General features: G+C 48.5%; 1 protein-coding gene across 7 annotated transcripts in view; it reads left to right on the forward strand.

Moving 5' to 3' along the window:
- RPH3AL (rabphilin 3A like (without C2 domains)) overlaps positions 1-17,525 on the forward strand; it is a 139,303-nt gene that overhangs the window by 84,051 nt on the left and 37,727 nt on the right. For 6 of the 7 annotated variants that reach the window (XM_027519679.1, XM_027519678.1, XM_027519682.1 and 3 more), the window contains exon 5: positions 1,569-1,655. The exons of the other annotated variant lie outside the window; for it this stretch is intronic. In XM_027519679.1, coding sequence (XP_027375480.1) covers positions 1,569-1,655 — 87 coding nt within the window. The remainder of the gene's footprint in view (positions 1-1,568; positions 1,656-17,525) is intronic. 7 annotated transcript variants of the gene reach the window in all.

A 17,525-nucleotide genomic window follows, 5' to 3' on the forward strand; every position in this document is an offset into this window, starting at 1 on the left:
CTCTAGGCGGGGAGGGAGATCTCCAAACCAGGTCAGGGCTGATGACTTGGAGCTCCAGGCGGACAGTCTGCGGGCCCCCAGAGAGGCCAAGCCCCAGCCTGGCACAGATCCCAGCCCAGGTCTGGCACAGGAGTGGCTGGGCCCCACAGCACCCAGGGGACCCTTCCCAGTCACACTGCACTGCCAAGACCCCAAGCCTGAGATCTTCGTGAGAGCCAGGCCTAATCAGACTGGGGTGGACTGTCCTGCCAACCTGGAGGGAGCTGAGCTTGGAGCCGGTTACAGTGTATTTGGAGAAATCAAAGAAAAGTGATGTCTCTTGTACCTGAGCATCAAATGGAGGCCAGCGCAGACACCACCCCCCCATGATGTATCATAGCTCCCCTCCTGCCACGAACTGGCTCCCCACCTCCTGAGGCTCAGCCTCCCCATCAGGTGGTGACAACATGCTCGGGAAAGCCAAGCTGGTGACATTTCCCTCTCGGCAGAGAGGTGTGCTCCTTGCTCAGTTGGCAGCCTGCAGAAAAGGCCAAGCCAGGGATCCAGCCTTCCCTTAGGGGGAGGGGGAGGGAGAGAGCTCCCCACCCTGCAGGGACCAGGCAGCTTCCAGGCGGCAGAAAGACTGATTGATTAGCTGGTGTGACTGTTTTGTAAGGAGGACACACTGTCCCCTAATCAGACTCTGCCGGGTTAGCCGGGATGAGGTCTCAGCCCCCGCCAAGTCCCCCTCTTCTCCTGGTGCGTTTCATCTGGCTTTTCCCACTGCTGCTTGTGGCTGTGCATTTGGAGGAAGCAAAATACGCATTTAGAAGTGATGAGCTTAAGCAATTCTGTAGAAGGAAAAACGCCGCAGAAACTAGGTTCTGGCTACTTATGTGTCCGGAGGCTATTATATAACAGCTCGAGAGGCAGACCTGAGTCTGTTCCTTGGTTGTGTGAACGTGAGGACTTTCTCAAACTACTCCCTGCAAGATGGGCCCACTTATGTATGCTGGGGTGGCTGGGATGGGTAAGTGAAGGGCCTTGGCATCAAGGAAGTGCCTAAGCGGGCACTGGTATTTCTCACTACATCATCGCCTCACCTTGTCAGGCACACGAGTGAGTTTTCTGCGTGGTTATATCCATGTATATGTTCTCTTTGTTGAATAGCATCATTCCTGCCCGCACTTCCAGGGGCGAGGCAGCCTGCCTGTGAAGGCCGTATCCTGGTTGTGTTTGCTCCGCCTCTGGTACTGGGCGTTTGGGTTGTTTCCAGTTCCTTGCTGTTGAACGTCATGCAGCTGTGACGCTCAGCAAGCTTATTTCTTTGATGTGATCCCAACAGGATGTACTTGCTGGGGGTGAATTTCTATCGCGGCCATCCAAGGATGGGTATGCATCCTTGGTGCCCCACAGCCAGCTGCTGGGTTCAGATGATCTGTGTCCTTCGGGTCATCTCCCCTTGGGGCTCTGAAGCAAAAACCGTGCCCTGGGAAGATGACGAGGGCTCCTGGGTGATAGTTTTCCCAGCCCCTCAGCCGGGGAGGAAGGGACTGAGTATTTACATTCCTGTGTCCTCTCTCTCGTAGAAAGTCTGCACCAAATGCGGGATCGAGGCCTCTCCCAGCCAGAAACGGCCCCTGTGGTTGTGTAAGATCTGCAGTGAGCAGAGAGAGGTAGGGTACCCGGGGCAGTGGGGTGCGGGGAGGGACCGGTCAGGTCGGGGCGGGGCACACTGGCACTGGGGGAGGTTCATGGCTGGTTGCTTAGAGGGGCTTCGCAGGAGGTCAAGGAGGGTGGCCTACCCAGGGCAGCCAGAGGCGAGGGTGAGGAGGGGCAGTCTGCTGGCTTGGCGCTCCCCAGCATAGTGGCCACAGTGGGCCCAAGTTCTGCTCTGCCTGGGGTCCTTGGTTTCCTCAGGGAGCCCCTCGCACTGAGTGTAGGTGCGGGTGACATTTGGGGGGGGCTGTATTTATCGTAACAGAAATGGCTGCCCCGGGTTGAAGGTTTCCTCTGGGCCTGGCACCACATGAAGTCCTTTACATGCAGGAATTCATTTCATCCCTGTGCAACCCCATGTGTGTGCTCATGCTTCAGTCGTGTCTGACTCTTTGCGATACTGTGGGCTGCAGCCCGCCAGGATCCTCGTCCATGGGATTCTCCAGGCAAGAATACTGGAGTGGATTGCCACGCCCTCCTCCAAGGGATCTTCCCAACCCAGGGATCGAACCCAAGTCTCTTGCATTTGCAGGCAGGTTCCCAGCACTACCTGGGAATCCCCCATGCAACCCCACAGATGAACGCTATTATCATCCCCTTTTATTGATGGGGAAATGCGGATGCAGGAGGTTAAGCATCTTGTGGTCACCAAGCTAGTTAGTGGGTCTAACACCGTGGTCTTGTGATGACGCTGTCGCCAGAGTCCCTTCTGGTTCTAAGTTTCCATCATTCTAGTTCTGATCCCATTTTAAGGGAAGAAGTCGAGGCTCAGTGAGGACTCTGAGGTGAAAACAGATGGGGAGGCTCGAACCTACGTCTCCTAACCCCCACACCCAGGACTTTCCTCCCTGTACCAGGATCGGAAGCGGGGCCAGAAGAGTAGAGGACATTGTTGGGCTGCTCCTGGGGAAGGTCATGGGTCGGAAATTTCAGGAACAGGAGGAGTCAGGGGGAGGGAGAATGCTCCAGGCTATCCACATGTGGATTTACTTTTTTTACTTATCTGCTTGATGATTAATATGCGCCTTTCATCCTAAGATCTGTAAAATGTCTTTAGTTACAGAAAGTCCTCAGCCATGACATCCTTGAATCTTGCTGCCCTGCCATCTGAGTCTCCTGGAAACCCTGCAAGATACTTTTCTGAGCCCCTCCATGCATCCTCCGTAGCTCCCAACTGTGCTTTCTCAGTTATTTCTTTATCTTTCTGTTTTTAATTTTTGGTCACACCTTGCAGCATGCCGGATCTTAGTTCCCTGACCAGGGATTGAACTCATGCCCCCTGAAGTAGAAGCGCAGACTCTTAACCACCGAACCACTAGGGAAGTCCTCTCTTTATCTTTTCTGAGATACTTGTTGGTAAATTCTTCAGAACTGCCTTGCAGCTCACTAACTCTTCGCTGGCTGTCTCTCTCATGATAGGGTGTTTGAGAATTAAGGTTTATCCACTCATCTTGAGTGGGAGTCAGTTTCTCTCTCTCTTTCTCCCCCTGCTCGTCACCTCCACCCAGCTCTCCTTGCCAAGTGATTTCGAGTTGCCTCCACGTAGGTCCGAGGTCCCTCAGTGCAGGGCCAGCTCTCTTGGGTTAGTGATGAGCTGTGTGTCTGCATTAATAATGGGATTATCCCTGAAGTCCAACATCAAAGCCATAAGCAGTCTGGCCAGGCCCTGGCTATGTGTGTACTTCTTCCAGCCTGTATCAGTGTTCACATCCGTAGATCAGCTTTACTCTTAGGAGAGGGCTGGAGCGGCACCTCTGCTTCTCTCGGCCTCCTTTTCCAAGTGGAGGATGACCAGCCTCCATTCTCAGGAACCCTAGCTCTGGTCCCCCACCTCCCACGGGACACTTTCAGTCCCCATACCCTTGAAAGACCAGCCTTCCAGCTGCTTCCACCTGCCTCCAGACCCTGAGCCAGCAAGCTGTGCCTTTAGCCCCTCAAAATCATAAACATAGGGAGTTTCTGATCCATCAAGATGTAGACCTTGTTTTTGAGCACAGTTGAGCTTCTTTGTTGGAATCTTCATATATCACTGGCTGCATCTTCGAAATAGGGAAGATAGCAGGCAGGGCCTCTAGATGTGAACTACCAGTCTACACTCTATTGCCCGGAAGTCCTTGATCTCTCCTGTTGAAATGGAGACGATAATACCTATTTCATTGGAGATACTGTGAGAATTTGGGAACATCGTTAACAGTACACCAAGTATCTGGAATGTCCAGCCCAGAATAGGTACTCTGTCAATATTAGAGGCCGTCCTCGCTCACCCAGCTGGAAAATCCCCCTTTGAATTTGAGGTTTTCTGGGCTTCAAGGGGTCCCTTTGAAGATGCAGGCATCCCCCCTAAAGAAGGGATATATGTGTATATATTATGGCTGATTCATTTTGCTGTACAGTAGAAACTAACACAACACTATAAAGCAACTATACTCCAATAAAATTTTTTTTTAAGATGCAGGCATTCACAAGATGGGAAAATTTCCTAAAACAGTATCTTGTGGGAGACACCTGAACAGGATGAAAAGACACAACCGAGGTGTGGGAGGACAGAGATGAAAGAATTGTCAAGGAAAGGGAGGAGGAGTGAAAGAAAAGATGAATTCAGCGAATGTAATAATTTAGTGGGGGGCTTGGTGGGGGAGCAGCTGCCCCCATCCAGCCCCGTCACAAGTGCCCCTCAACTCATTAATAGTCCTGAGCTACCATGGACAGTGTCCACCACCAGCCTGTCCTAATCTCCAGAGCGCTCCAACGCCCAGAAAAGTCCAAAATAGCTTAGGATGAATTTTCTTATCTTTCCTACGGCAAAGAATATGAGGCTATGCAGTATGCTATCAGTTTGCCCTTGAATTTCTAGAGGCCGATAAAATGGAGCAAGATCAAGGATGCTGTATCCCCCCTCCACGTGACCAGGCAGACTAGATGTTTAGGAGGTGTGGATGGGCCCTGAAAGTCTTTGTGTCTGAGTCTGGGTGCCTGTGAGTACCATACCCAGATGCTGCATCTTCCTGCCTCCTTTGGGGGTGGGAGAGTGACAGAGTAATTGGTTTCCTAATGCTTTTTTTTTTCACAGAAAAATATCTAATCACAACAAAGAGATAGCTAAATAGAAAGAGCATTTGAAATGTCATTTTCAGTGCCACACAGAGCCGGTTCTGAATCTGTGATAAAAATGTGGAGTTCTGTCCTACAGAAGAAAAAAAAAAAAAAAAAACTTGTCCTAATGGAAGAACTTGCATTTTTTTGCTAGAAGCTCTCTTACCACTCGGCCCCCAACACTCTTATGTTCTTTTCCATTTGACTCTTCCCTTCTGTCTTCTTTGTCTGCAATTGTAAGTGTTTTTTCTGGAGTGAGTTGAATGCTGGTTACATGTCCCGGGGGCGTCCAGTTGGCTCCGCTACCTGTTGCGTGCCCCTCAGCGATGCGGTGGTGTCAGCTTTGGCCCCTCTGCTCTGGAGGAGTTTGCAATCTCGTGCATTTATTCATTTGGGTACTCAATGCATATTTACTGAGCATCTTCTATGTGCCAGACAGAAGAGCTCTTCTCATGGAGATGGAGACCACACACGCAATACCGTAAATTCTGCCATGTCACAGATGATGAAAATGTACTCGGGAAGAGGGCGATGGGAGTAGCTGCTGTTACATGCAGGAGTTGAGGAAGGGCTTACTGATAAAATGGACTTTTGAGCTGCGGTCTGAAACGCACTCTGGCTGTGTGGACAGAAAGCATTCCGAGCAGAGAGTACTGCAAGTGCAAAGGCCCTGAGGCACATGTGTCCTTGGTAGGTTTGAAGAGCAGTTAGGAGAACTGTGACTGGCGCAGAGTCAGAGTCGGGAGAGGAGGTCAGAGTTGTGGCCGGGGTGCCAGATCATATTGGTCCTTGTAGACCTTTGGAAAGACTCTGGATTTTACTCTGAAGTGGGGAGTCTTTGGAGATCAAAAGGAGAGGAAAGGCATGCCCTGAATACTCCCCCAAGTTTTAAAGAATGCTCTGGCTGCTGTGTTGAGAATAAATTATAGACTGTAATGTTAGAGTTAGTATCATGATATTTTATCTTTCTTATTTAATATTACCCCAGATATTTCAGTTCTTGACTTGTCACCCTAAGAAGTTTTCACTTTTAAAAATATATACATTTTACTCTTTTCTGATTTTAAGATTAATATGAATCCTTGACACTCACAATGTGTAGAAAGCATAAAGAAATACAGGCACCCCCAAAATTCATAATCTTACCATCCAGAGGCAATCACTGTTAATGTTTTGGCATAATTGCTTTCTTTTTTCTGTGTCTTTTTTTTTCTTTGTATTGTTGAACCTCTGTTTTAAAATTAACATTTTAACGTAAGCACTTCTCAGTGTAATCAATAATTCTTTGTAAACATTCTGTCATATGGATATTCTGCTAATTTAGGCCATCTGAGTTATTTCCTTTTTCCTTCTCATTGCTAATTGCTTTATATATCTGTGTACTTAGCTCTTTGCCCACATTTGAGATTCTGTCCTCAGAATGGATGCTTAGAAGGGAAAAATAAACATCAGTACTTACAGTCCCTCTTTTAAATTTTATTTATGCATTCCGGCTGTGCTGGGTCTTTGTCGCTGTGCGTGGGGTTTCTCCAGCGGGGCGAGTGGGGACAGCTCTCTACTTGTGCCCTGTGGGCTTCTCGTCATAGTGGTCTCTCTTGTGGAGCACAGGCTCTAGGCGCACGGGCCTCAGGAGTTGTGGTGCACAGCCTTAGTTGCTCCAAAGTGTGTGGGATCTTCCCGGACCAGGGATCAAACTCACGTCCCCTGCATTGGCAGGCAGATTCTTAACCACTGGACCACCAGGGAAGTCCTCACTCTTTTCTTATAGACCCTTGAGATATTGCTTTTGATTTATAGTTTGCTGGTATATGCAATCTTAAGTAATGACATGTGGACAGTGTATTTCTGAGTCTTTTGCTAGTCTAATGATAGCTGTTGCTTTCATACGAAAAAAGACAATGACTTGACTGATAATGCAATTAATGGTCATCTTTCCCACTCAAAATTCTGTGAGTTTGCTGTCTGTTGTCTAACCGATCGCACGAGCAAAGAGCCACCATGAGGGAGAGGAGGCAAATGTAGCAACTAGGAGAATTGGTACTCAAGGAACCAGAAATAATACTGAGACTGTGAAAGAAATGTTTGAATTTTTAATTTACTGTTCATTTTTTTGACGGCACCATGCAGCTTATGGGATCTTAGTCCCCTGATCAGGGGTCGAACCTGTGCCCCCTACAGTTGAAATGCAGAGTCCTAACCACTGGACCACCAGGGAAGTCCAAATAAGTTTTTAAGTTGAGTAAAAGAGATAAGAGAAGCAATAGAAGTCAAATTGGACCAATAAGACATTTGAAAAATGAGCAAGGAAATTTGGGGGAAAAAAAAACCAAATGAACCATTTTCATTTCTAAAAATGAAAAATGTTATTAATGAACTTGAAAACTCAATCAAATGATACTTTGGTAATTTTTTAGCCCAGTAAACCTTGTCATTCCCATTAACAGCCACAGATGTTTCCTTATCATTTGCTTCTTATTAATTGGTTTTTTTTTTTTTTTTTTTTTTGATCCCTGGTTGGCACTCCCAATAGCTAGGAGTCCCTGGCCCCTGATTTCCACTCTACTAACTGCCATGAAGATGACGTTTTTGTGACCACATGAAACTACAGTCTTTACCTAATTAAATCAGCTGCTTTTATAAGCATTCAGCCAGGCAGCTGCCTGTCCCACTTCATTTCCATTCCCTCTGTGAACAGGCATGTTCCTTGGTCACTTTCCTGGTTTCCTTGTTGGTAAATGAATAAACTCCGATATATGTTCAAGATTTAAAGACACAGAAAAGGGACTGAGACAGCCCTGAACAGACTGTTCCGTTTGTTTTCGTATTTGGCCATGCCAGGTCTTAGCCGGGGCACTTGGAGTCTTCGGTCTTCACTGTAGCATCAGGGATCTTTAGTTGTGAAATGCGGGGTTCAGTTCCTTGTGAGTGAAACTGTTAGTCACTCAGTCGTGTCCAACTCTTTGCAACCCCATGTACTGCAGCCCACTAGGCTCCTCTGCCCATGGGATTCTCCAGGCAAGAATCCTAAAGTGGGTAGCCTTTCCCTTCTCCAGGGGATCTTCCCCACCCAGAGATTGAACCTGGGTCTCCTGCATTGCAGGCAGATTCTTTACTGTCTGAGCCACCAGGGAAGTTCCCTGACCAGGGATCAAACCTGGGCTCCTGAATTGGGAGCAGTCCAGTCTTAGCTGCTGGACCATCAGGGACATCCCCAGTGGACCGGTTAACTAGCACATCAGGCAGCCCTGCGGAACCCCAAGAGGGACCTGGTGACCCAGAAGACAGTTTCCAGGATGCAGTGTACGTGACAGGACGCAGGGAAGCCAGTTTCCAGGTGCAGGCAGATACATGCCCTGAAGTCAAAGCTCGGACAGGACACGGCAGGCAGACAAGATCTGATGCTCAGCGTAAAGTAGTTTTAAAGTCAAGAACGGAGACGGGAGGGAGAAGTCTAAAGCCAGGCTTATGCTTTTGTTCCCTTTTTAATAACCTGGTATATTATTTATGTCTATATTTGGAAATTAATAATTTTATCTGACTAGGCCTAGGTCATTTTCATTGATTTTTGTCTAGGACAAACGTATTTGGGTCTAAGATTCAGGAAAGCTTTTCAATTATGTTTTTGCTTACTGCTTTGTTCTGAAACTCTTCTGCTTTCTTTTGGGGCGCACTTTTTAAAAATTTATTGTTTTTGCTTATTTGGCCCTGCTGGATGTTCATTGCTGCATGCCGGGTCTTTAGTTGCAGCTTGTGGGATCTCGGAAGGCCCCCCCTGGGAGCACTGTTAATTTGATGAGTACATTTCCACTCTCTGTCTTCTATATTCATCATTTTCAAGTTCTTTTTATTTTTCTCTTCATTCTGAAAAATCATAAAGCTTTTCATGTCATTGATTCTTTGTTTTTGGTCTGAGTTTGATGGTTTCCTGTGTTTGGTCTTGGTGGTTGCACCTGTGCCTTCACCCGCCTTCTGATGCTTGAGCTCTGCAGGCCCAGGGTTTACCTGAGGCAGCACCGCCACAGCCCCTCTCCTTTGTCTTGATTCTGCTCCTCCTCTGAGGCGCTTTCTCTCTGCTGGGACCTGGCCCTCTGGCCCTCAGAACTAGGGAGGACTTGGAAAACCAGTCAGTTGGTTTAGCTCTCCCCACCCTCCCACAACTGAGCTTTACTTTAAGAAAATATACCTTCCCAGATGCAACTCACCATTGCCAGCTCCTTCCCACTCCCACCTAGTTACTTTCTGGGAATCTGTGTCCCATCCATAAAGACAGAATTGGAGAAGGGAGGGCACCGGAAACTCGTAAACATACTACACCAGGAAGGCCAGCTAGGGGCAGCCCTGATCCTGCACCCTGACCCCTGCCAAGCAGACAAAGGTGGGTGGACCGGTGTCTCCCATTTCATCCATCCCACTTGCCTGTCTTCAGAGGGGAGCCTGACTGTAGGTTGAGCATCAGATCGCTTCTGTGCTGATGTCTGCGTGCCCTTGATTCACTTGCTTTCTTGGGTGTGTTAGTGCAAGCTGGAGAAGGACTGCATGGGAGCTTCTAACATGACGTTGCAAGCCAGAAATTTATGTCATTGATTGTTTAGCCTCTAATCCAATTCATTAAAAAAAAAAAATGACTCACTCAAAATGGTAATCAGGGGGAAGTTAATTGGAATCCAGATTCCCCAGGAATCTAGAAACCATTCCTCCAGCCTCTAAAATGTCTGCCTTTGGAGTCAGAAGGCTTCTATGAGGATGCAGGCATGCTCAGAGGGGGATGAGCTAGAAAGGGGAGAAGAGCAATTTATAAGTAATGGGAAGCTGATTAGTACAATTAGAGCATTCCTCTCCACTCAGCGTCCATCCGTTGCGCTGTGCTTTCCCTGTGTCATTCCGCATCCTGATTATAACTCATCAGAGGCCGGGCTGCACCAACACTCACTGTGTTTCCCCGCAGTGCTTTGCATATAAAAGGTGCTCAGAAGGTTTGTTGATTGAAAGACATTTGCAAAAGAGGAAAGCGGACTCCGTGTTTGGAGCACCTTAGGACCCTTCCCCAGCAGGGTTTTCTGATTTCCCTGAATGAAGTCTTACCACAGATGACCCTGGCTGGGGTCCCACAGGGCCCCCTGATGCTAAGTCTGTATCTCATCCTCTGGCCCCTCTCTCCTGCTTGTTGATTGACTAGAAGGAGGAACATGGCTTCACATGGTGGTTTTTCAATCGTCTCAACCCACCCAGCCTGGAGGGTGACCAGTAGACAGTTAAGGCCCTTGTGGGGGCGGGGGGTGGGGGTCCATCTTGGCACAAGCCTTCAGGAGGCTGGGAGGATCAGGGGCTTCCAGGCCCCCTGCCAGCGCCTGTGGGAAGCAGCCATGCCAGCCGAGCCCAGCAGCCTCATGGCACCTGTCTCCCAGGCGGGCAGCCCGTGCTCACTACAGGCTGCCATCTGCTTCCCCACGCTGCTTCTCTTCTGGCCCTGCTGTTACTTGCAGTTTGGATTTTAGCTGCAAACAGCTTTGCCAGAGGGCCCCTCCGGAGGCCCGTGAGTGCACTCAGGGGTGGGTGGCTGGTGCTGGGGCGAGCGGGGGTGGCTGCCTGAGCACCCCACCACCTGCGTCTGGCTCCCCCTGGGCTGCTGGCACCGTGGCCCCAGGGGACCCGGATGGCCACACTTCCTCAGTGTATTGGTCACCTCCCACATGCCTCGGCTCTGCCAAGCAGAACTGCTATCACTGCAGGTCCCTGGCCTCCCACGCAAGCAGAAGCAGCAGGAGGAGGACCCCCAATTTTCTCTTCCTCCTCTGGGGAGGCAGAGTGGTCTCCCACCTTCTCCCTGCTCCTTCTCAGGGTGCCTACCTGAGCCTGTGTCCATGCACAGGAGAAAGAACTCAGTGCTCTGAGAAGCTGTCTGATCCAAGAGGGAACGCACTTTCTCACTATTGCGCTCTAGTCTGCTGAGCCCAATGTCCTACCTGGGAGTCTAATCTGGTTCTGAGTAGCAACATGAACTCCATACCTACTATAGGCCGGTCAGTATCTCAGTTCATCTAATCATTGGATAGATGTATTCCTGATGTATTCACTGTTGTCCTCATGTGACAGATGGGGAGACTGAGGCTTAGAGAAAGTAGGTCACTTCCCCAAAGACACTAGGTAGTAATTAACAGAGCCAGGAGTTGAAGCTGATGTTGTCGTTCAGTTGCTCAGTCATATCTGCGTTTTGCAACCCCATAAATTGTAGCATGCCAGACTTCCCTGTCCTTCACTATATCCCAGAGTTTGCTCAAACTCATGTCCATTGAGTCAGTGATACCATCCAACCATCTCATCCTCTGTTGCCCCCTTCTCCTCCTGCCCTCAGTCTTTCCCAGCATCTAGTGAGTCAGTTCTCCGCATGAGGTGGCCAAAGTATTGGAGCTTCAGCTTCAGCATCAGTCCTTCCAATGAATATTCAGGACTGATTTCCTTCAGGATTGACTGGTTTGATATCCTTGCTGTCCAAAGGACTCCCAAGAGTCTTCTCCAGCACCACAGTTCAAAAGCATCAATTCTTCAGTGCTCAGCCTGCTTTATGGTTCAACTCTCACATCCATTCATGACTACTAGAAAAACTATAGCTTTGACTATACAGATCTTTGTTGGCAAAGTAACGTCTCTGCTTTTTAATATGCTGTCTAGGTTTGTCATAGCTTTTCTTCCGAGGAGCAAGTGTCTTTTAATTTCGTGGCTGCCTTTAAAACTCCTTCTAACAACTCTACTGTCTATCCGTTCATTCACTCATTCATTCATACAGTAGTCATTGACTATTTACTATGTGCTAGGCACTGTTTTGGAGAAGGCAATGGCACCCCACTGCAGTACTCTTGCCTGGAAAATCCCATGGACGGAGGAGCCTGGTAGGCTGCAGTCCATGGGGTCACTAAGAGTCGGACACGACTGAGCGACTTCACTTTGACTTTTCATTTCATGCATTGGAGAACGAAATGGCAACCCACTCCAGTATTCTTGCCTGGAGAATCCCAGGGAGGGTGGAGCCTGGTGGGCTGCCGTCTATGGGGTCGCACAGAGTCGGACAAGACTGAAGCGACTTAGCAGCAGCAGCAGGCACTGTTTTAGGCCCTTGGAAAATAGTGATGAACAAATCAGCCAAACATCTCTGCCTTGGGTTTACATTTTAGCAGGGACCAGGGGAGGAGAGAAGGAACAAAAGACAAACATAGCCAAAGTAATAGCTAAGCAACTTACATAGATATGTATATGTTAGAAAACAGGGCACAGAAATCAGGAGTGGGGTGTGTAGGAAAGGGAAGAGGTAGCTCTGTTGAAAGCAAACCAGCCGCCATGACACACCCATTAAGATGGCTAATGTGTGTTTGTTTTAAAATTTTATTTCCTTATTTATTTGGCTGTGTCAGATCTTAGTTGTAACATGCAGGATCTAGTTTCCTGACCAGGGATTGAACTCAGGTCCACTGCATTGAGAGTGCAGAGTCTTAGCCACCGGACTGCCAGGGAAGTCCCAGGGTAGCTAATGTTTAAAAGCAGGAAATAATAAGTGTTGGCAAGGATGTGGAGAAATTTGAAACCTTGTGCATTGACTGTGGGAAATTAAAATAGCGCAGCCATGGTGGAAAACAGTATTGGCTCCTCAAAAAATTAATGATCTAGCAATTCTGCTTCTAGATGTACATCCTAAAGAACTGAAAGCAGAGACTCAAACAGATGCTGTGCATCCCAGTAGCCTAAAGGTGGAAGCAACCCAAGCACCTACCGTGGGGTGGATAGATAAACAAAATGTGGCCTATGCCAATTATTATTCATATAATTGAGCCTTAGAAAGGGATGGAGTCCTAATACATGCTACAGCATGGAAGAACCTTGAAGATATTACGCTAATTGAAATAAGCTGGACACAAAAGAACACATATTGTAGTATTTCCATTTATTTGAGGTTTGTAGAATAGTCTCATTCATAGAGATAGAAAGTAGAAGGGTGGTTGCCAGATGGGTGGGGAGAAATGAGGAATTATTGCTTGGTAGACACAGTTTCAGTGTGGGAAGATGACAAAGGTCTGGAGATGGGACACACCACAGTACAGATACATGTGGTACCCCCGGAGTGTACACCGAAAAATAGTCAGAAAGGTAAATCTTATGTTATTGTATATTTTACTGTGGAAAAAACAGTGGTAGGGAGACTAGTTAGGGTGGGCTTCTTTGAGGAGGAGCTGCTGCTGCTGCTAAGTCGCTTCAGTCGTGTCCGACTCTGTGCGACCCCATAGACGGCGGCCCACCAGGCTCCCTCATCCCTGGGATTCTCCAGGCAAGAACACTGGAGTGGGTTGCCATTTCCTGCTCCAATGCATGAAAGTGAAAAGTGAAAATGAAGTCGCTCAGTCATGTCTGACTCTTCGCGACCCCATGGACTGCAGCCTACCAGGCCCCTCCGTCCATGGGATTTTCCAGACAAGAGTACTGGAGTGGGGTGCCATTGCCTTCTCCATTGAGGCAGAGAGATGGGAGCAAAGACGAAGGAGGTATAGCAGGGAGGCTGGTGACTCTCAGGGGAAAAACAGCCCAGGATGGGGCCACCCCCAGTGCCCGTTTGTTCCCAGAGCAACAGGGAGCCAGCTCCCCACCTTCCACGTGGAGGGTCCTGGGGTCCCCTGAGGCAAGTGTGGGAGGGGTTGGTCCGCGGAGGCTCTTTGGCCTGGGGAGATGACATGGTCCAACAGGAAGCCTTCAGCCCATCAGGAACAGCACCAGCAGGTCCTAGCATTTGTCTGTCCCACCACTGGGTGCCCCTCCCACTTAGCAACGCACGTGCTCAGCGGTCCACAAGGGTGCGAACCCTGTGGCCTGTGTGACCACGGCTTCATTGTCCCTGTCCTCAGTTGATGTGGCACCATCCTGACACCAGAACCTGCTTGTCCTTTCCTCCTCTGTTGAGTCTGCATGACCTGGCTTACCCTGCTATGACACCCTCCTCTGCGTGGCCCTAGGGAGGGAGGTGAAAAACTAGGGAGAAATCTGAATGTGGTCATTTTCTTGCATGGATCTGGATAGAAATTTCAATAATCAGATTTTCTGGCCCTTTTTTCAGATGCCAAACAATGTTGGCTGGCGTGATTTCCCCAGCCAGCTGTCTGATAGATGCAGACCGGGAAGTGAGGCTCCATTCTTTAGGAGCTATTTATTAAGCTCCTAGGCAGTGCCCAACCCTGAAATACACACCCATTCCCTCTCCTGAGGAAGTAACTCAAGACACGTGTCCTCCTGCAGGGCCAGAAAATTACTCTGTGAGAAACAGAAGCTGAAGAGAACCTGCCTTTGTTGGGGTCCTTGTCTGGGCCAGACGTGGGGCCCTGTGTCTTCACTCTTCCAGCTAAACGGAAGCCCTGGCACCTTACGTGAAGGTCCAAGGCGGCAGAGCAGAGCAGAGCGTGCAGAGCCTGGGCTGACAGGCTTCTGCCACTGGACGGGCTTCCTCCTCCTGATTTTTACTGCCCTCAGGAGTCAGCCTTTCTATTCCAGGATGGCCCTTGGGCTGGAGGGAGACAGGGCAGGTGAATGGAGGTTTCCCCCTCAGTGGCCAACACAGTGATCCCCTCTGTCTGGGGGCCCCCTGGGTCCCTGTCCTCCTCCTCCTTGCCCTGACTTTGTAAGTTGTTACACCCCAGCCTGAGCTAACACGCCCACAGCTGAAGCCCAGCCTGGCCCTGACTCTTATCTAACTACTTACATCCCTGAACCTGGTTTCGAGTCCCAGTACTTGGTTGTTCTCTTGACCCTTGAACTTTGCCCACTGCTCTCCATCCCCCTCACCATCAACCAGAGTGTCATGTCATGGTCATGGACCCACTTCTAATGTTCCCTGTTTGCAAACTAAATCAGAGAGGTCTGTTTGGTAGGTGACCCGGCTGGTTCATCTCAGCGTTGCACCTGGCACCTCTTCCATGTCGTCTACGTGTGATGCTCAGCCTCACACCCCACCCCTACCTGTACAGCCTGGAGAAACCCTCACACCCACTCCCAGGGAAATGTGTCCAAGAATGCATATAGCAGCATCTGTTGTAATAGCCAAAAACTGGAAACCAGCTCAATGTCCTTTCATGGTGGAATAGGTATATTCCAAAGGATGAATTAAAAACCCAACAGGCTGGGACTTCCCTGGTGATCCAGTGGTTAAGACTCCATGCTCCCTATGCAGGGGGCCCAGGTTCGATCCCTGGTCAGAGAACTAGTTCCCACATGCCAAAATGAAGAGTTTGGATGCCACAATTAAAAAAAAAAGATCCCGCATCCCACAATTAAAGATCCCACATGCTGCAACGAAGACCTGAAGTGAACTGAAAGTCACTCAGTCGTGTCCAACTCTTTGCAACCCCATGGACTATACAGTCCATGGAATTCTCTAGGCTGGAATACTGGAGTGGGTAGCTGTTCCCTTCTCCAGGGGATCTTCCCAACCCAGGGATCGAACCCAGGTCTCCGGCATTGTGGGCAGATTCTTTACCAGCTGAGCTACGCACAGCCAAAGAAAAAAAAATAAATAAATATTAAAAAGAAAAAACCCAATGAGCAAAGGAAAAAAACAAGTCGCTAAAGAATAAATACACAAATGACTCAAAAATATGTTGTTCAAAAACAGGTAACAGTAAATGTGTTACTTATAAATGCACAGTAAGGACTTCCCTGGCTGTTCAGTGGTTAAGAATCCACCTGCCAATGCCGGGAACACAGGTTCAATCCCTGGTCCTGGAAGATTCCACATGCAAAAGGGCATCTAAGCCCATGCACCACAACTACTGAGCCCGCTTGCTGCAACTACTGAAGCCCGTGCACCTGGAGCCTGTGCTGTGCAGCAAGAGAACCCGCCACAGTGAGAAGCCTGCGCACCACACGCAAGAGTGGACCCTGCTTGCAGCAGCTAGAGAGAGCCTGCTCCTCGCAGTGAAGACCCAGTGCAGCCAAAAACAGATAAATAAAAAGAAATTTTACATAAGCAGTTTTTTAAAAATAGAAAAGCAAAAGATTGCTTCACACGAGATTCCAGATGGTGGTTACTTTTGGAAGGAACGCAGGGACGGCCTACAGGGCTTTCTCAGGTCCGGTCATATTTAATTTCTTAATGAGTTCACAGGTGTTTACTTGAATGTGGTTCTTTGAAACATACTGTGTTTTCATACACTTTGATGTGTATAGTAGATTTCACAGGCACACACCCAAAAGTTAATGAGAGATCACCAAAAATCAGACCCAAAACAGCTTGAATCAGTGATATGGAGAAAAGCCTTTAAAATCTCCCAGGATGCAGAGGGGGGGAATAAAACAAAAAAACAAAAAGCTAAAAACAATAACAGAGACAATGAGGAATCTGGAAGACAGAGAAGGTGATGGAACCTCAGAATGATAGGTTTTCCCCAAGAAGGAACAAGACCGATTGGAAATGAAGCAGTAATCAAATCCATAACCGAGGAAGGTGTCTGTGATTTCAGACCACACACCCATGAAGACCCATGAGCCCTACTGTGTAGCGGTCAGCCCAGAAACTGTTTCATGTTGGCTTCAGAATCTGTTTCTGAGACTGTGTTTACATACCGGCATGTTTGTTGTTCTGGGAATTGAATCAAAATCACGGAGCTCCTCTGAAAAGACCTGGTTGAGTATAATTGGCCTGTCCAATTTTCTGATTCCAGCCCTATTCATTTCCCATGCACAGCCCACTCCATCTGGGAACAGAGGCTGGCTTTGGAGCCAAACACCACCGTGGCTCACTTGCCCTCTCTCAGATCTGTGCTGGAACAGGGAAGATAGTTAAATATTTGGTATTCAAAGGGATTTCATGCTGCATGCAAATGAAGAGTAAAAGGAGGTGGGTGGACAATGTTGGCAAAGCAAATAATTAAGAACCGTTGTGGAAGGGACTGCCCTGGTGGTCCAGTGGTTAAGAATCCGCCTTGCAATGCAGGGGCCTCGGGTTCAATCCCTGGTCCTGGAAGATTTCACAGGGCACCTAAGCCAGTGTACCACAATGAAAGATTCTGCATGACACAGCTAAGATGGGTGCAGTCAAATAAATGTTAAGATCATGGCATCTGGTGCCATCACTTCATGGCAAATAGAAGGGAAAAAGTGGAAGCAGTGACAGATTGTATTTCCCTGGGCTCCAGAATCACTGTGGACAGTGATTGCAGCCATGAAATTCAAAGATGCTCGTTCCTTGGAAGAAAAGCTATGACAAACCTAGACAGCATATTAAAAAGCAGAGATATCACTTTGCCGACAGAGATCCATCTAGTCAAAGCTATGGTTTTTCCAGTAGTCATGTATGAATGTGAGAGTTGAACCATAAAGAACCCTGAGCACCAAAGAATTGATGTTTTCAAACTGTGGCACTGGAGAAGACTCTTGAGAGTCCCTTGAATTGTGGGGAGATCAAACTAGTCAGTCCTAAAGGAAACCAACCCCAAATATTCATTAGAAGGACTGATGCTGAAGCTCCAACACCTGATATGAAAACCAGACTCACTGGAAGAGATCCTGATGCTGGGAAAGACTGAGAGCAGGAGGAGAAGGGGGCGACAAAGGATGAGATGATTGGATGGCATCACTGGCTCAATGGACATGAATTTGAGCAAACTCTGGGAGATGGTGAAGGACAGGGGAGCCTGGCGTACTGCAGTCAAAGGGGACACAGAGTCGGACACGACTTAGCAGCTGAACAGAAACAATAAGAGCAG

Source organism: Bos indicus x Bos taurus, chromosome 19 (genome assembly GCF_003369695.1).
Source record: "Bos indicus x Bos taurus breed Angus x Brahman F1 hybrid chromosome 19, Bos_hybrid_MaternalHap_v2.0, whole genome shotgun sequence".
NCBI classification, from domain to species: Eukaryota; Metazoa; Chordata; class Mammalia; order Artiodactyla; family Bovidae; genus Bos; species Bos indicus x Bos taurus.